General features: G+C 38.9%; 1 protein-coding gene across 1 annotated transcript; it reads right to left on the bottom strand.

Moving 5' to 3' along the window:
• Window positions 1-1284: 1284 nt before the first annotated feature.
• LOC148114693 (complement factor H-like) lies at window positions 1285-20119 on the bottom strand. Its single transcript, XM_087890698.1, has 7 exons — window positions 19803-20119; window positions 16502-16675; window positions 11975-12163; window positions 10089-10271; window positions 8285-8464; window positions 3521-3703; window positions 1285-1487 (listed from the first exon to the last, which is right to left on the bottom strand). The coding sequence occupies exons 1-7, from the start codon at window positions 19864-19866 to the stop codon at window positions 1285-1287; spliced, it is 1176 nt and encodes a 391-aa protein (XP_087746824.1). The 5' UTR covers window positions 19867-20119.
• Between the last annotated feature and the right edge of the window lie 248 nt (window positions 20120-20367).

The raw sequence follows: 20367 nt of genomic DNA, 5'->3' as shown, positions 1-20367 counted from the left end.
CTTTCATCTTTTTTATTGTACAGTAATCTTTCTCCTCAAACCTACCACCTCTGTCTTTTCTTTCCTTCTTACTTTCTCTTCCCTCCACCCTCTTCTTCTCCTCCCTATTTCCTCTTCCTTTCTCCTTCTCCTCCTCTCTTCCTCCCTCTCTTACCGTCACTCCTACTCTAATTTCCCTTCCCTTCCTTCATCCCTCTCTATTACTGTATCCTTTTATGCATATGGACTACTCAGGGGGCTGAAAAAGTTATTTTTGACTGGTCCTCGCACTTTTGACCAGTCCTCGAACTTACGACTGTCCTCACATTTTACGTTTTTTGCCCTATCTTATCACCATGGTGAAGAGAAACAGTTGTGAAATGAGTGACATGGTTGTTAAGAATGCTGCACGGGCATAAATGTGAGGATGGTCATAAGTGTGAGGACCAGTCAAAAGTGCAAGGACCTGTCAGAAATGACTTTTTTCAGCCCTCTGGTTAGTCCTTTTGTGCATATGGACTACTCAGAGGGCTGAAAAAGTTATTTTTGACTGGTCCTCGCACTTTTGACCAGTCCTCAAACTTACGACTGTCCTCACATTTTATGTTTTTTGCCCTATCTTATCACCATGGTGAAGAGAAGCAGTTGTGAAATGAGTGACATGGTTGTTAAGAATGCTGCACGGGCATAAATGTGAGGATGGTCATAAGTGTGAGGACCAGTCAAAAGTGCGAGGACTTGTCAGAAATGACTTTTCTCAGCCCTCTGAGTAGTCCCTATACATATACCCATGGCCACCCGGTCACATGACCAGCTAGCCACGCCCACCCAGTCACATGACCTCCAAGCCACGCCCACAAAATAAGCCACGCACACAATGGTGTCCCTCTTTACCAATGTTAAAATCTGGTCACCTTAACTATGCGTGATATCTAATGCACAGAGATGAGAAGATATGAAGAAGGAAGAAACTGAGGAAGAACACTAGTTTTCTGTTGGTTTGCTTTTTTTTTAAAGACGCAGCTCTTCCCCTCTCTCATTTAAGTTTTTAGTAAAAATACATTTACAAACTGTAGGCTCCAAAACAATCTTTAGGGGCCCTTGAGAAGAGATAGCAGTGGAGAGCATTACTGCAGGAGGCATATGTACTGAAGAATAGGCTGAGATCTCTATTGGATGCTATTTCTTCAAGGTTAAGGCAAGGTCAGAGTAGCATCTCCCTCTTCAAGATTAAAGCGAGGTCAGAGTAGCATCTCCCTGGCCTGTTTTGTATACTTGGCAATATCTACTGCAAACGGAAAAGAATTACTTACTGAAACATTTTAGTTCTGGGACATAGTGGGATTTGATGCATGTTGCTGCTTGCCACATTTCCTTGTTTGTAGGCAGAAAACCATGATTACAAGAAAAATAAATTGATTGTCCCTCCGATATTGGAAATGGTCTGTATAGTTCATATGGTTTGGCCATTCTTCCATTTTCTATACGGATATAGTCACAGCCCCTTTCTGAAGGGAAGGGATAGAAAAAAAAAAGTAAGGCACCCATAATATTCAGAATATTCTATCAGTTCATTTGTTTTGCTTATATCTGTTCTAGCATCAGATGTGAAGCTTTTAGCTATGTTCTTCTAATGCGTTTTCAGAATCTGGCCTGGGTTTCTGCCCTGCATCTGAAGAAGGAAACAGAAAGTGACAGTGGAAGATAGGAGAATAAAAGACCCTTATTTCTTCCACTTACAATCTGTGAGCACTGTAGGGATAAAGTAGTGATATTGGCTTGACATATTAGATCTTAAACTGGAGGCATTGTAAAGTGGGATTCATTTTTACAATTTTTTTCTGTCTTCCTGTTTTATCACTGCACAGTGACTTATCAAAGCATTATTATTGTTGCTGGTATTATATTTTTATTTTATCCTGTATTTTCATATATTTCAGGCAGCAAATATAGCTTATCCGGGGCAGCCTGAGAATGGGTGGGGGGGGGCAGAGGGCCAAAGCATCAGCACTCCCAGTTCCTCCGCCTCTCCTCCTCCAACACCGACTACAGCGCGTGCAAAGTTAAAAGTGTGCATCTTCCCCCTCCCCTTCAAATGACTGATCAACTGCACAGTCCCATTGCCTGCTATGCAAAATGCTTTCCTCCCCGAATCCACAAACGTGGCAGGCGATTGGCGCTGCCACCTGAAAATGCTTTCCTCCCTGGTTCTCAGAAGCACATTGCAGGGGAACCGGCCATCACCTGAAACATGGCTCTGTGAATTGCATCAGGCCAATGGGCAGCGGTGGCTGGAAAGGAGGGATGGTTTATTTTAGGGGCTCCCAGGTGCGGAGAGGGCTTAGGTGGTGGCAGCAGCGGTGGCAGCTCCTCACATTGCTGGGGAGTGAAGTCATCATGGTGATTATCTGCCCAGACCTGCCTGATGGGTGGCCAGAGGAGGGACCAGCCGCAAACCATGGGACCCACCTTTTTTACCGAAGCCACCGGGCAGATTCCCCCACCCCAGACTGTCCCAAAGAGGCTTGGTCCTCAGGCTGTGCCCCAACCCAGATCCCCGCTGTCTGGAACTGCCCAAAAATGCGACACACAGAGGTTGAAAATATCCGAAGGGTGGCGGTGGGCAGGGCTACATTCAGACTATAAGATGCACACAGATTTTCACCCTCTTTTTGGGGGTGAAAGGTGCGTCTTATAGTCCAAATTTAGTGTTAACATTTATCATTTTATTGCGTTCATCTTTTATATTGTTATTTGTATCTTGTTGTAAACTGCTTGGAGTCACTTGCTGGTGAGATGGGCAGCATATAAATTTAACAAATACTGTAAATACATTTTTATACAATATCTTACTGCCCAAACAGAAAAATAGGAAAACAAAACAAAACAAAGAAAAATAAGGCATTATATCTGTTTGTGATTTTCCCATGTTAGATTTTAGAATAGGCAGAAATCCATTTGGCTGAACCTCCCTCTGATTATGCACATCAAGTTCGATTATGCTAACTCCAGAGGAACCCCAGGAGGAGCCATCATTGGGGATTTTTGATTGGATAGTGAATTGGAATGTTTACTGTTCTACTCTGTTTCTTTACGAAATAGATTACAAATTGTTTGTCAAGAAAAATCATTTTTGAATTTCTTTTATTTTTTTGAAGAATTCAATGCTAAAATATCAGTTCCAGTTATCTATTGTCATTGCTTTAAGATGGGCTGATGGTTGATTGTTCAGATTAATCAAATGTTGCATTATAATATTTTATCTGCCTTAAAGATGCTCTATAAACCTTTTTTAAAATTTTATCATTTATGTAAAAGACATAAGAAATAGATGACAAAGTTTAATAAATAAAAGTATGACATTGTCATACTTCTAGGCACATACATACCTTCATCTAATCATAGCATAATTCCCTGTGGAGATAGGACTCTGTTTTCACGCCTGCTCCTGAATTATCACAAATTCAAGAAAAATATCTATAGCAAAGCACAATAAGCAATTTCAAGTCAGGCATTTTTAGCTGCCATTCCTAAAACTTACCTGTCAGGATACAACTTGGAGCAGGTGACCAGCCATTTTTTGTGCAAGTGGATGTTGACTGCTGGTTTGCAGGAGAATATCCCTGATCACAAACAAATGTAATGTCGTTACCTTCTATGTACATGTCCTGATAAGTACTAGCAAAATGACCATTATGAATACGTAGAGAAGTATCACATTTTTCTGAAAGCAAAAATAACAATTGGGTTTCATCATTCATGGTTCTTGGAAGGCTACTCATACTATGCGTGATATCTAATGCACAGAGATGACAAGATATGAAGAAGGAAGAAACTGAGGAAGAACACTAGTTTTCTGTTGGTTTGCTTTTTTTTTTAAAGACGCAGCTCTTCCCCTCTCTCTTTTAAGTTTTTAGTACAAATACATTTACAAACTGTAGGCTCCAAAACAATCTTTAGGGGCCCTTGAGAAGAGATAGCAGTGGAGAGCATTACTGCAGGAGGCATATGTACTGAAGAATAGGCTGAGATCTCTATTGGATGCTATTTCTTCAAGGTTAAAGCAAGGTCAGGGTAGCATCTCCCTCTTCAAGATTAAAGTAAGGTCAGGGTACCATCTCCCTGGCCTGTTTTGTATACTTGGCAATATCTACTGCAAACGGGAAAGAATTACTTACTGAAACATTATTTTTCTGCCTTCCTGTTTTATCACTGCACAGTGACTTATCAAAGCATTAATATTGTTGCTGTTATTATTTTTTTATTTTATCCTGTATTTTCATATATATTTCTGTATATTTCAGGCAGCAAATATAGCTAATACTCCTAGCTCTTACTTTCCCCACCACAACCAGCCTGTGAAAGGCCCAAAGTAACTCAGTATCTTTCATGCCTAAGGTGGGACTAGAATTCACAATCACCTTCTTCTGCATTCTTGGGCTTAGCATTGTTAAGTAAAGGCTTAGATTTCTCAAATTATACCACTAAGCTTCTGTTTAGTGTAAATCTTGCTTAGCTGTTTGCTCATCTGCCAAGTTTCCTTGTTTCAAAGGTATTGTAGAAGTTAGGGAATGCAATGATTAAGTTCAGCTTGATGCAGGTTTGTAAGATATAATTCTTTAAAAAAAGTATTGTGATTTCTGATGAGAAAGTAAAACCTCACTAGTGTCTTTAAGTTGATTTGGGACAGAGAATTCCAGAATTTGTGATTTGTCTAGAGCATCTACTTCATTCATTCATTCATTCATTCATTCATTCATTCATTCATTCATTCATTTTCTATTGCTGCTTAACTTAATCAAGTGACTCTGGGCAGCTTACAATTCTTAACTTCTAAAACAATAAAAACATCCAAAAGTTAAATACAAACAGCAGCCAGGATCAACTAACAGTAAAGCCAAAAAATGGGACTCTTAACACATTCCATGTCCCAATAGCCAAGTTTTTAAAGCCTTGTGAAAACAATTTGGGTTGAGCACCCTTTGAATGGTGTGGTAGTAGAAATGGATTTCCAGAGGAAAAATTGCAGAGTACAGGAACCAGGAGCACTACTCAGGTGACCCTGAGGACACAGTTAAACCTCCAGGTGCTTCAACAACCCTTTAAAAGCATGCAAATTACCAGCTGTCTACAAGGAATATAAATCCTTCCATTCCGCACTATCCTGTCAGAACTGAAGAAGCTTCTTAGGTGAGAAGTGAAATGTCTTCAAAAGAAAAACAAGAAAGTCCAGTTGCCTCCTGAAAAAGCACATTTAGGACCACTGTAGCTAATATTACTACTGCTGCTGCTATAATTACAAAAACAACTTTAAAAAAAGATTAGGTGGTTAAAAATGCCAAATACCTGGCAGACTGCAATAAAACATACTACTACTAATAAGAACAAATACATACAAAGGTGGAGTTGGGAAGACAGCTTCAGACAGCAAACGCTGCCTTGGCAAAAAGCTGAAGAAACAGTGAATCATCTAGTTAGCTGCTGCAAGAAGATTGCACAGAGAAACTACAACAAAGTTATGACAAAGTATCCACAATGATGTATTGGAAGAACTGAAAGATATACTACTTGCCTGCAAACAAGAACTGGTGGCATCACAAAATAGAAGAAGCAGCTAAACTGCTCTGGGACTTTAGAATTCAAACTGACAAGACCTGCTACATAACACCCACACTTAACAATTGTTGGTAAAAAAGACAAAGAATTCTGGCTGGTTCTCTTCTGACAGAAAAAGAGAAGAGAAAGAATTAGAGAAAATCACAAAATACAAAGACCTTCGAATAGAAATGATGGGTCAATAGTGAAGCCACAATTCCAGTCTGAAACAGAAATGACCAAAATATTAGACCAGATTTCACAGAACACTTTGAGGTTTTGCTATTCTGAAAAGAACTATAGTATCAGCTGTATACAGGGCAATGCTGCAATCTCCTAGTTTAGGGGGATGGAAAAATCATTTGGACACCTCACCATACCATTGATATAGAATTGAAAAACAGGTGAACCAAAATATATCCCTGTTTTACTCTTTTGAGCTGTAAGTAGTTTTGAGAGAAATTCTTGCATATTGTACCTGACCGTGAATGTCATATTGGTGTACAAGGCATGAATTAAATTTAGACGTATATATTGCTTTATAGTGCTCTACAGCCCTCTCTAAGCGGTTTACAGAGACAGCATATTGGCCCCAACAATCTGGGTCCTCATTTTACTGACCTAAGAAGGATGGAAGGCTGAGTTAACCTCAAGCTGATCAGATTCAAACTCCTGGCAGTGAGCAGTGAGGATTCTAATCACTGCACCTCCACAACTCTCAACAGAGAAGCTTATGATCAATTGATGCAACTTCTAGCTTCTCCCATAATTTGGTCCTTTATACAGAATCAAAAGCTGCCTTAAGATCAGTGAGGGCAACATACAATGATACCGCATGCTTGGTTGAATATTTTTCAATCAGTGCAAAAGGAGCAAACACTGGTGCCCATTTCTTCTCTAAAACCAGCTTCTTTCATCTCTTTTGCTTTCTTAAAGACTGGGACTTGCCAGGTCCTAGGCTCAGATTGTAGGGTCCACTATGTTTCAAAATAGAAATGACAACACTAACTGAGCATAGGTAAACCCTACAGAACAGGTGTCAAACTCACAGCGTCAAATTGCTGTTACATGATCTTTCATGACATTTTCCCCATTTGCTGAGGTGGATGTGGGCCACTAGTTTGACACCCCTGGCTTAGAGTTTAAGACTTATCTTGTGGCAATAAGGCTTATCTTGTGAGGAAGTGTAGTTATTTCTCCACCCTTATTATATCTGCAGATAGCTACCCAGCAGCCCTATTTAGAGTGATGAAATCCCTCCTGGGCAAGCATCCCTTAAAGGGCGGCTATGAGGAATATTTTAAGCAAAGGGTGCAATTCAAGAAGCTTGTCCTGATTCAGGTTTCAACCATACCCATTCAAACATGATTGCTATGAAGATTATCTCATCAGCCTTGGAGTAAACTTGCTAAAAGTGAAAAAAAACAATATAAATTAAAAAAAAAACCCTTTCTTTTAACAAGAATATGCAGAATAGTCCAAAACCAATCCAGAGTTCCAAGAGCCAGGTCAGGATTGTCATCCAATCCAGAGGTCAAAGACTTCTTACATGAACAGAATTCACAGGAACATCACACAAGAGCCAAAGATCAGACACCTTCCTTCCAGGGTCAGAGCTGCTTCTTAAATCAGGATGCAGCCAGCTATCACTAATTAAGATATTAATTCCCTTGCTGGTAAGATGCCTCAGTGATGTTGCTCTTCACACTAGTCACCAGATAAGGGCTTAAAGGCCTTATATCAACATCTGACTTCTCCAGTGATCCAGCTGGTACCTGTTTTTCATCAGTCTCATCTGATTCTTCACTTGGTGTCTCCTGTGGCTCATATTTCACAGGTTCAGTTGGATCAGCTTCCTCATTCTTCATGACAGTGCTGGTCATTACCTTTAAAGCTGTATATGGCATGAGGACCAGATTATTTGCAGGACTACCTCTCCCTAAGGACATCTGCCCATTGTACCAAGTAGGATACATTGGGCACAATCCTAGTCCCTGTGCTATATAAATGAAATAAATAAATAAATAAATAAATAAATAATAAACAAATGTCTGTATATCAGCAAGGAAATGAATGTGTTTGTACTTCTGGAATAATGCAGTTGTAATACATTATCCTGTCTTTTCCCTTCCCTCTCTAAAGCTATGCATGTCATACTATAACAATCAATGTTTCCAGCTGTTTAGCAACTTTCAGCCCTGTTGTTTCTTCTGTTCAAAGTTTATGAAACAGTAGGTTCACCTGTGTTTTCTCCTTTATGACATGTGTATCTATTTCCCCATGAATTGGCCTATAATCTTGGTTATTCCTCTTCATTTGACAAGCAAATGTTTCACACTTTGTTTAGAGCATGTTACTTGCATGGTTCCCACTTACTGTATCTAGAAAGACTCTGTTCAAGATAAATTCGTAGAAATGCACTGATGCAATCTTGTCTATTCTGTTCTCATAGAACAGGGGTGTCAAACTCGTGATGACATGCTGTCATCATGTGATGTAGCACAACTTTTTTCCCCTTCACTAAAATGGGGGTGGGAGTGGCCAGCACGTGACACATCTGGCCCACAGGCTGTCAGTTTGACACCCCTGTCATAGAACATTCTCCTACCATATGGAAAATCATGTAAAATAGTATTAAAAAGTGCCCTTGTACAGAATTAAAGATATCAGCCATTCTACAATCATGGTAATGTACACTAGTTCTGCTTACTGATACATTTTGGTGGAGGTGACCAGCCATTCTTTGTGCATTCAACCACCTTTTCTCCAGTATCTGGTTCAAAAACAAATCCACTGTTACACTGAAATCGAATTAGATCCCCATCATGATATATAGTTCTTTGAGGTTGGAAAGTACCATTAGATATTCTTGGAGAGTTGCATGTAATTTCTAGAGAAAATAAATCATATATTATATGAAAAAAGGAAAACGTGCACTCATATCAGATTGTAGGCATTGATTTCTATAAGCACAGAAAACAATATTACTATTTTAAATATCTATATAGCACCACAAGAACATATTAATCAATAGACATACCTACTGATGGGCACAATTAATTTAAAACTGCCAGTTAGTATCTAAAATATACTATGAAATTAGTCATCTTGATTAAAGTGCTTTTACAGTAGTAGCCTTGTATTTATTTGAAAGATCATAAATAAATTCAGAAAGTTATTGTAATTATTCTTCCCCTTCACTTTGGTTTTGAATTGAAATATAAAGCTACAATTTGATACCCCTTTACCCCTGTACTTGATACCCTCATTCTTTCTTTTCAGTCTCACTGTTGAGCCCAGTAGCATTTTCAGCCACCAGAAAGGTTACAAATCAGGGGCTCCACATTGTAGTAGTTCCTCTCCTGCCTGAGATTACAGTTTCAATTAATGGTGACCGGCCTTCAAATTCTTAGTGATGGAACTTTTATTACTTGTGGAACTGCTAAAATTGTGAAATGTCCCTCATTAGACATTCACTAATCTACTCGTCCCAAGGTCAAATGCAATGTCCTCTAGCAGTAACTAAAAAGTTCCTATATTCTTGCTAGCAATTACATTGGAATTTCTTTTGGTATTGGTGTTTAGATTTTGGTATGGTAGCAGTTTATAAATTCCTTAAAAACAGAAATATGTAGTGAGTCAGGTATGGAGTTTACTGCAGCAAAATGAATTACTGAACCATTCAATGATATAAAAATATTGCTATGTGCATATATTACCTTACATTGATGAACAATTCTCAAGGGTACAATGTGGCAGTTATTGCAATAACAGCCATGAAATGTCCAAAAGGTGTGTTGTTCATTGAACTACTCCCTCTCCAGCAATATGCAGTCTTTCAGGTTTCTCCTATTTCAACTACATCCCAAGAGTTTCCATTGGGCCCTTGCAGAATGGAAAAGTGCAGTCCAGGGAGGTTTCAGAGAGATAAAAATATCTGCCCCAGTAAAGGACATAAGTAAACTATTGTAGTTTCTTCCAGCTCTAATGATAAATAGACTCAAACTGAAAGGCTTTGGTTCTGGATTAGTGATAGCAGGATTATAAAATTAAACTTTTTAAAGTCACCTTTGCATTTAGGAATCACTGGTGGTGTCCCATCACAATGGATTACAAAAGCTGATTGGAAAGAATTTGCTGCCAGGACATATCCTGTTCTACAGGTGAGCTCAATAGAATGACCATGTTGCACAAATATATTTTCAGGTGCACCTATTTCATCTTTAACTTCCATCTTCTGGCTTTCCAGTTCAGTCCTGGGGATCATACAGGGATATGACAGGAGAAAGAAAGAAAATCCTATCAGGATCCAAATGCATCATATTATCATTGCAAAATGCTAATAGTAGAATTTAGCTTTCATCGACTAGCTACTTCACCTCAGATACAGAAATGAAATCGAATATAAAGGAGAGCTGATTCAGGCAAGCCCAATTAAATGAGAAAGAAGGCAGTGAACTTTAATGATTAGAAATGCTTATGAAAATTGAATGAAGATTTTCTTTTCTACTTACCAAGGCAATTGGGCACCTTTGTCCAGGTCCCATTGTTACAAAAAGATCTGTTCTGGCCCTCCATGGCATAATATTTTTGGCATCTGAATTCTACTGAAGAGCCAGATCTGTACTGCTTCTCAGATAAAGTAGTAATGTCTCCATTCTCAGTCCTGGGTGGACCACTGCAGTTTTTTCCTCTCTCTATTACGTGGGAAAAAACCAATAGGTCAGGAAATGTTAGCTGGACTTACTGACATTCCTTAAAATAACAATTACCAAAAAATGGTTTAAAATTATTACTATTTTAAAGTAGAATTCTTTCATAATTTATAACTTACTTATTAAGTTAAGTATTTGTGAAACTCAAATAAAAACACCATCTACAACTCAATAGAGCACAAATGTACCCAAATGCTCATGACCTCTTTTTTTTTCTTTTGCTATACATTGATACATAGAGCATCGATTGTGCTCTGTGTTGACCAACATCTTGACAGAAATATATGATGTAATGGTATGTAGAAATGATCTCAGGACAAAAGGAAAAGAAATGCAGCCAAGGGAACCATCAAACAAGAGGCAACTTAGTCCTTGCCAGGAACAGACCAGGCAAGTGGATGAGGAGAGACCCTCCCAGTTTCAAGGGCTGTAAAGGACACAGGGGGGAAGGAATGTACTTTAGGATTGCAGGATTCTATTAATGTAACTCTATAGAAAATTAGAATTAGCTAATCTGATCATTCATCCTGTCTGGGTCTACCTTGCCACACTGACACTCTCCATTAAAGACCGTAAAGGATAATATTCAGTTAAATTAATTCTTACACATAGATAGAGGTGCAAATAACTGCATAGTAATATCAGCATTATATAATTGCTCATTCCATTGGAAAAAAGTAAATTAATACACACAGGATCTGTAATGCTCTGTCCCTCTTATGTAATATTTCCAACTTTATATTTTGTTGTTTCACTTGTTTTAAACAACATGCTAACAATTTATCTGTTTATTCAATTTACATCACTTTCCGATTATTTTATAAATATGTTTCTTAGGAGAAATAGTTCTATCAGATTGAAAATGCACAAGATTTAGACTTCCACCTACAAATAGCAATAGCACCTCACAGTGCTATTCACACTGCTTCACAGTGCTTTACAGACATCTCTAAGCAGTTTACAGAGTCAGCATATTGCTCCCAACTATCTGGCTCCTCATTTTACCGACCTCAGAAGGATGGAAGGCTGAGTAAACCTTGCGCCGGTGAGAATCAGCAGAAATAGTCTGCAGTACTGCATTCTAACCACTACACCACCATGGCTCTTATAAATGACGATGAAGGGGCCGAGGGACAATCTGAACTAATATTTTGTAGGATTACAAAAATTATCATAACAATCTGAAAATTCAATGAAAATTCAATCACCCAACCTATGGAATTATTAATTAAATAATAATACCAGTCAGATCAATATTAACATCTATATGATTAATTCATCCAAGCAATTTCAAACAAAAGAGATTTTTTTCAACATGAAAAATATGGGGCTCCTTTATTGATATGACATCAACTTATTTTTATACAACCTTTGCAATTTTTGAAACATATTCCTATGTCTACTAATATTATAGGTATCTTCAACCACATGGAGTCATAGTTCTTAGCTGAAGTTCAAGAGTTTGGGAAAATATCACAACATCCTTCCCCAATCTGATGTGCTTCAGGGTTCTTGTTTTAGATTACAATTACTAAAATTCTAAGGCAAGGTGTGAATGATGTCAGTGAAGATTAAATCATGTTTAAAAGAATGGGACTTTAGAAGCAAATATTCATGTTTGTTATATTAATTATTTTAATTAGTTACGATCGCAGAGGAATCCATCATATTGATAGCATGCTTACCGGAGATACATAACGGGAAATCCATGTAACCATCAACACACTCTCTGACTGATGGAACCACGAGGACATATCCTTCATTGCACTGAAACTGCAGGCTATGATTACTTTGAATAAGCCGAGCTTTTCTTTGATTCCCAAACAGAAACAAGTTTTTTGCTGCTAGCTGTTGTCTTGTGATACTGCAGGGTGCTAAAAAAGGGAAAAGAAGGTAGATCTTCTGAAGGGAGATAATTTGTCCATTGGTTTCCCTCTGTTCTACTACCAAGAAAATCAGCCTGGTTTACAAATCAGAACTAATAGTTCCAGGCGAAAATCCAATAAGCCAAATTAGAGCACAATATTAATGATAAACAAGTTATGATTCTGCAATAGTTTTTAGAAGGATCATAGAGGACTGGCTTGTAGGAGCATGTAGGAGCATGCACAAACAGATGGTGTTGTTTTTTTCAAGCTAAGAACAAACAGCCCAATTCAGAATCTTCTACAAAGACATTTTGAGTTGGCTAAGTTGTAATGGAACAAAATTTCAGATAGATGGAGTGTTACATATTCTGTTGAAATATGATGCAAAACTTCTCAACTTATCTAAGCAGAGAAGATTGGCTCTTGGATTCCTTTACTATTTCATTTTATTATTTTACATGTTATTTTATTTTATTTTTACAATTTTCCCTTTATTGAAGAGGTTAAAATACAAAATCCCAAAAGAAAAAAAAATAGAAACAAAACAAAGCCAGACAAAAACATTTTAAAAAGGGGAATTAAAAAAAGGACAAAAACATATAATATTCCCTTAGTTGAACACTGACAAATCTATTGCAACAATAATAACTCTCCTCCCCTTGCAAAGCAGATCCAAAATTTCTAAGCTTGTACATCTATTTGCAACCCAATTGACCTGTGATACAGTACATATATTAATATTTTTAACAATTTAAAAAATCTACAGGACCGCATTCTGCCACCGATTGCCTCCCACCGACCAATACGCTCCCACAGAGAGGGCTTCCTCAGGGTGCCGTCAGCCAAACAGTGTAGGTTGGTGACCCCCAGGGGGAGAGCCTTCTCTGTGGGGGCTCCAGCCCTATGGAATGAACTGCCTCCGGACATACGAAGGATCCCCGACCTCCGTGCCTTCCGTCGCGCTCTGAAGACCCTATTATTCCAGCAAGCTGGACTGACAGGATAAAGGTTTTTTAAATTGGGTTTTGATAGGGGTTTTTAAATGATCTTAGTTGGATGTTTTAAATTTGGCCGAATAATTGAATTATTTTAATAAGCTTTTAATTTTTGTTGTACATTGTTTTTACTATGGCTGTTCACCGCCCTGAGTCCCTCGGGAGAAGGGCAGTATACAAATATAACAAAGTAAAGTAAAGTAAAGTAAAGTAAAGTAAAGTAAAGTAAAGTAAAGTAAAGTAAAGTAAAGTAAAGTAAAGTAAACTAAACTAAACTAAACTAAACTAAACTAAACTAAACTAAACTAAACTAAACTAAACTAAACTAAACAACAGCATAGTTAAAGTTTAAACCACTCTGTAAAAGTCTGTTTTGGTATTTACCACAAATCACCCTGGTCCTTATCTCTTGAGTCCAGGGTCAAATACCTTTGTTTGGTTGTTATAATATAACCTTTCCTTAGGTTTTTAATTGGGAACTATCCCAAGAATTGCATCTCATTTCCAAAGTTCGCAAGTCTCTGTGTAAGGACCTGCACCAACTGTTCCCTCAGGAAAGCTTTGACTGTTTGCTGCATTGAGTTGAATCAAAAGGATTTTTACTGACAGAAAGTGGTTGCAGTAAAATCAGGCAGAATATTTAGGTCCCATGCAAAGCACAAAGCAATTCTTCCATTTTCCCAAAATCCAAACCCCCTGACCAGTTTACCAATGTGATGCCACAGGAATGTTTTGACAATGCTGAAGGGCTTGGCAAGTAACAAGTCATTCTGAGGGCATGATGGCCTTGGAATCAAGCTGGAACCAGCTGAGAGAGAGTCTGCTCCATCTCTGAAGACAATCCCCCTCCCTGATTCCCAAGCAGTTTAGCAAAAGTGAAAGCATGCAAAAAATGTCAGTAAGCCTTCCTTCAACAGAATGGCAGGACATAATGGTGGACCTGACACTCTGTTGTAAATATCTCTGCAACATGCATTGTTGAATAATTCTCCTTAACAACACAACATTGCTCAAAGTCTAGTTCATCCTTCATCATATCTATTGTCTCAGCATTTTTTATATTGGTGCTGGCCTCCCGGGAGGTTACATGAGACTGGCTCCAAGGGATTATTAATGCTTCTTTGAGTGAGGGTTACTTCCCTGCTGCCTTGAAGGAGGCAGTGGTGAGGACCCTCCTTAAGAAGCCTTCCCTGGACCCGGCTGTATTAGTGAATTATCGTCCAGTCTCCAACCTTCGCTTTGTGGCAAAGGTTGTTGAGAGTGTGGTGGCGCAACAGCTCCCCCAGTACCGGTCTATCTAGATCCGTTCCAGTCGGGCTTCAGGCCTGGGCACAGCATGGAAGCGGCATTGGTCACGTTGGTGGATGATCTCTGGAGGGCTCGGGACAGGGGCTGATCCTCTGTCCTGGTCCTATTAGATCTCTCAGCAGCTTTTGATACCATCGACCATGGTATCATGCTGCGCCGAATGGAGGGGTTGGGAGTAGGGGGCACCATGTTGCGGTGGTTCTCCTCCTTTCTCTCTGACTGGTCGCAGTTCGTGTTGACCGGGGGACAGAGATCGACCTCGAGGTGCCTTGTGTGTGGGGTGCCGCCAGGCTCGGTTCTCTCGCCCCATTTGTTCAACTTTTATGTGAAGCCGCTGGGTGAGATCATCTGTGGTTTCGGAGTGAAGTGCCATCTATACGCTGATGACACTCAGCTGTACATCTCCACCCCAGACCACCCCAACGATGCCCTTGATGTGATGTCCCGGTGCCTGGAGGCCGTGCGGATCTGGATGGGGAGAAACAGGCTCAGGCTCAACCCGTCCAACTCAGCCAAGACTGAGTGGCTGTGGCTTCTGGCATCCCGATATAGTCAGTTGGCGCCATCGATGACTATTGGGGGTGAGTCGTTGGCCCCCACAAAGAGGGCTCACAACTTGGGTGTCTTCCTGGATACACGGCTGTCTTTAGAAGAGCATATGACGGCTGTGGCCAGGGGGGGTTTTTATCAGGTTCGCCTGATCCGCCAGTTGCGTCCCTTTCTGGATCGGGATGCCTTACGCACAGTCACTCATGCTCTCGTCACATCCCGCCTGGACTACTGTAATGCTCTCTACATGGGGCTTCCCTTGAGGGGCACCCGGAGGCTCCAACTGGTCCAGAATGCGGCCGTGCGGGTGGTTATGGGGGCGACTCGGCGCTCCCATGTAACACCTTTCCTGTGCAAGCTGCACTGGCTCCCGGTGGTCTTCCGGTGTGCTTCACGGTATTGGTTACCACCTTTAGAGTGCTCCATGGTTTAGGACCCAGATATTTATGAGACCGCCTTCTGCCACTGATAGCCTCCCACTGACCAGTACACTCTCCCAGAGAGGGGCTACTCAGGGTGCCATCGGTCAAACAATGCCGACTGGCGGCCCCCAGGGGGAGACCCTTCTCTGTGGGGGCACCTACCCTCTGGAATCAGCTGCCCCTGGAGATACAGCGGATCCCGGATCTTCGCACCTTTCGCCGTTCCCTAAAGACGTTTTTATCCCAACAAGCCGGGCTGGCCTAACTCTTTTAAATTCTTTTAATTTTTAAATTGTTTAATTATGGGTCTTAATACGAGGATGCTTTTAATTGTGGGCCAAATTAATTTAATTGGATTTTAATACTGTTTTTAAATTTTGTATTTCTTGTGTTTTATCTGTTGGCTGTTCACCACCCTGAGAAGGGTGGGAGAAGGGCGGTATATAAATATAAATAAATAAATAAATAAATAAATAAATAAATAAATAAATATTCATATTCTTTTCAATCTTTTCTGGCAAATCTATATATTTTTTCAACCAAATATTTCTTCTTCACATCTGACAGAAACTGATTGAGTTCCAATTTCTCAAATTGCAGATTGAGTACAATTGTTATTTCCTGCTTTTGGTTCTCATCTTGAGTTTGCACAAATGTTATTGACCCATTAATTTTTTCATTATATTTTCAAATAAAACTTGTAAGTTGGAGAACATTATTTTTTCATTTCCTTCCTAAAAAAATATTTCATTTGAAAACATGAAAAACACTTTTATTCTCTATTCAAGGACAAGAGAAGCAGATAAGGGAGCACAAGCTTCCAATTAAATATTATTTAATTCGACCAGCTGGTTTGGTTGTTCATTCAAGCAAATCAGGAAAATGAAACACAGTTCATTTTTTCAGATTTCAAACAAAAAAATTGACACCAGAACAGTTTTGGCTTCAGTAAAACCTGGATTCTAATTTAAGCTAATTTATTTTAAAAATAGCAGCCGTTATTCTCCTATTGGATGAATTCTGCATTTTCTCCCAGGTCTACATTAGTCAAAGAAAGCATGATGGCTTACCCAAGCATTTTGGTGGATGAGGTTTCCATTCTTGTCCCTTACACTGAATCCATTCAGGTCCCTCCAAGACATAGGAAGGGTTGCACCTGTATTGCACTCGGTCATTTTCCAGATATTTGGCTTTCTCAGCGCTCACAATTTCCCCAAAGTCAATTTCATCTGGTTCTTCACATGCTGAAATTATATTTACATTAAATTATCTTAACTGCTTTGACAAATTTGCTCTTCCTATTTACCCTTATGAGATGTGAGCTAACAAATTTCCCTCCTAGACAATTAGTTTCCACTTTTGTCAAAACTAGTAAACCAGTACCTGCTACACACTTAATCCACACTGCAGATAGTCCTCGACTAATGACTCATTGTTTAATGATCTTCAAAGTTCCAAAGGGGACACTTACAACTTGGATATGAAATTCTGCCAGTTGCCCACCCCAATGGTGACGTGACATTTTGGTCACTGGGAAACTGCATTTATAATGTCCTTCAGTCATTGTGACCCTGTGTTATAACAGTTTTGCCAAAAACGGGCACTGATTTCCAGTTTTTGGCAGACCCCTGCCCATAGTGAATTGTTGCTTCTCTTAACAACTTTGAATTTGTGTAATGACTACAGTAATTTGCTTAATAGCCAGTACAAAAAGATCATAAAATTGTCATGTGAGTTGACTCACTTTAAGACCATAACAGGTTATGACAGTGATGGGGAGGTTCCAGGAGGGTCATAACTCAAGAACTACTTGTAATATGTTAGCTTTTCTTGCTGATGCCTAATCTAAGCAAATCTTGGTATAGGGAGGTAGAGAGAGGTTGTAAGGCTATCCAAATTTCCCCCCAAAACATGTAATTCTGTGGAACGTTGTCCTTGCCAGAACTTTGGTTTACCCTGGTTGGTCCTGGAGGAATCTTTCTGACAGTATTATGTATTGGATTTTATGACTGAACCTTTCCCATTTGTGATCAACCTGTCTTCTTTCTCTGTGTACTTTGTCAGCAACATCTGACCAACATTTTTAATGCTGCCAACACTTCTTTTCCTAGAGATATTAAACCATTGCACTTACTAGTATTAACCTTGATTTTAACTTCTCAATACATATTATCTATAGCTGTTTCTTTTTATTAGGTCTAAATGCTGCCACACAGAATTTATTCTATAGTTTTTAACACTCTGATGTTCTTCCCTTGTTCTTCTTTCTTTTTTAGAAATACATAACATAGTAGGGATCTAAGAGAATACAATAGAGGAATAATAGACACACACACAAACACAAACATGCACACAAATATATTATAGGATATAAAGAATGCAAATGTACATTTCAAATCCACCATGCTGGGTAGAAAAAAAGGGAAGAAAATAATTGCCAAATAACTATCTCTAACCCTTTACCTATCATATTTGAAAGTAAGAGCCTGATATGGGATAACATTCCCCCATTATTGTACTAATGTGATATCAGTTAATTTTGCAATTATGGACAAAGGAATGCTTCTATGCTCTCTGTTGATTGAGAACATAGAATGAGAACAATCTCTCTTGAAACTGCTAATTCCAGTTCTCTTCTTTGACTTCTTTAACCATGAAAAAACAGTGATAAATATATGATTGGCTCAAATGTATGAATATTACTATGAATATCAAGAAATATAGTTTTAGCTTCGATGTCTACTGAAGTCAATATTATCCTCCTCTTCTCACAAAGGATATAATCACTGTGAATTTAGACTTCCACAGATTTCTTTGTATTTATCCTAATGTAAACCCTGCTGAGATATATGTATCTCTATAATTTCAAACACTGATTTATGAAGCTTCATCTTAGACAGGATAATCTCTTCATTATTATCATATCAAGTTGCTTATTAACTGAAACAGAAACCCTCCAAATGGGTGTGAATTTATAATACTGATACAAAGTATTTTGCTATTCACAAATCAGTTGCTGAAAAATATTGTATTTGAAAAGAAGATTGGGGTAAGACATCCCTGACACCCTTCGGTGTGTGTGTGTCTCTGTGTGTGTTCCAGCATAACTCTGGAATGCGTCCGGCAATTTTAACCAAACTTGCTACACAGATGACTTACTCTCTGGAAAAAAATACTGTGGGGGTAAGACACCCTGATGTGTGTGTGTGTGTGTGTGTGTGTGTGTGTGTGCGTGCGTGTGTGTGTTCCAGCATAACTCTGGAATGGCTCAAGCAATTTTAACCAAACTTGCTACACAAGGGGTAAGGGGGATTGGTTCGTAAACAAACATACAAACAATAAACCCCCTAGGCCCTCAGCTTCAAGCAAAGAGGGCAAGTTGTCGGGGGAGGTGCCTCCTAATGCAGATAATCACCTCAAAGGCTGTTCCCTGCAGAATTTTTCCCAGGCTGTTGGCCAGGGCAATTAGGTTTCTAATTCTCACTACAGTGAGTGATTGCTTTTCCTGTCTAATACAGGATTGGGATAATAAATACCTGGGCAACACCGGGTTATCAGTTAGTAGTATATAAAGAATGCAAATATACATTTCAAATCAGCCATGCTTGGCAGAAACAAGGGAAAGAAATAATTGCAGAATAACTATTTCTAAGCCTTCACCTATCAAATTTGAAAGTAAGAGCCTGCTATGGGATAACGTTCACTCATTATTGTACTGCTGTGTTATCAGATAATTTTGCAATTATGGAGAAAGGAATGCCTTCTATGCTCTCTGTTGATTGAGGCCAGTTCCAGTTCTCCTCTTCTTTGACTTTTGTAACCATGAAAAAACATTGATAAATATATGATTGGCTTAAACGTTGGAATATTACTATGAATATCAGCAAATATAGTCTTAGCTTCAATGTCTACTGAAGTCAATATTATCCTCATCTTCTTGTGAAAGATATAATCATTGTGAATTTAGACATCCACTGATTTCTTTGTGTTTATCCTGATATAAACCCAATGGAAATACATCTCTATAATTTCAAGCACTCTGATTTATGAAGCCTCATCTTACACTTGGTAATTTCTTGGGTATCATATCAAGTTGCCTATTAACTGAAACAAAGACCGTCAAAATGGGCATGTATTTATAATACTCATACAAAGTATCTTGCTATTCACAAATCAGTTGCTGAAAAACGTTGTATTTGAAAAGAGGACTGGAATTATAAATCCATGACATTATTAAAGAATCTGGTATTACAAATTTCAAGAAAACCACAAGAGAAAAATGAAATTGTTTGTGTTTTCTAAAAGTAACTGGTCCTTTAATGAATGCAGCAGACACTGTTTTCCCCTTGATTTCTCGTTGTCTTAACTTACCCTTTTGAGAAGAGAAGCCTGGCCAGAGAAGAAAAGCAGCAACCAGGAGCAGCCAGGCCTTCATAGCTCTTCAGGTAATTTCCCAACCACTAAAATTCAGATCAGCAGTTTGGCTCTTTCAGCTGATTTCTCCGAGCTACTATCATCCCTTCCTCCTTTTTGCTTGTCGCTTTGCTTTTTGTTAGGAAAGCTGTGAAGAGGAAGCATTACTGGAGTAAGAATATGATCTTGATAGCTAAATGAGGACTTCATGTGAGCTTTGTGAACTTTGTGTTGCGGTGGGACAGCAAACAAATTAAGTAATAGTTCAACTTTTCGGGCAGTGCTGCCAACTCTTCAGAAGGAAAAAAAACCCTCCATTTTCATTCCAGTGTTGATCAATTCTGAACTTTCCCAAGGTCTTCAGTAGCAGCAGCGAACAACAAAATTATTATACATGATTTTTATGAAAAATTCTTGGCCATGGGAACCATTTTCTCATTCTTCCATGTCCTAACACTCTTATTTTTTATTGTAAATCTCCCAGAGTGACTGAGATGAAAAGGGCACTGTAGAAATTTGATAA

Source organism: Pantherophis guttatus, chromosome 3 (genome assembly GCF_059756535.1).
Source record: "Pantherophis guttatus breed Tessera chromosome 3, ASM5975653v1, whole genome shotgun sequence".
Lineage (NCBI taxonomy): Eukaryota > Metazoa > Chordata > Lepidosauria > Squamata > Colubridae > Pantherophis > Pantherophis guttatus.
This window is presented reverse-complemented; position numbering and strand designations above follow the sequence as displayed.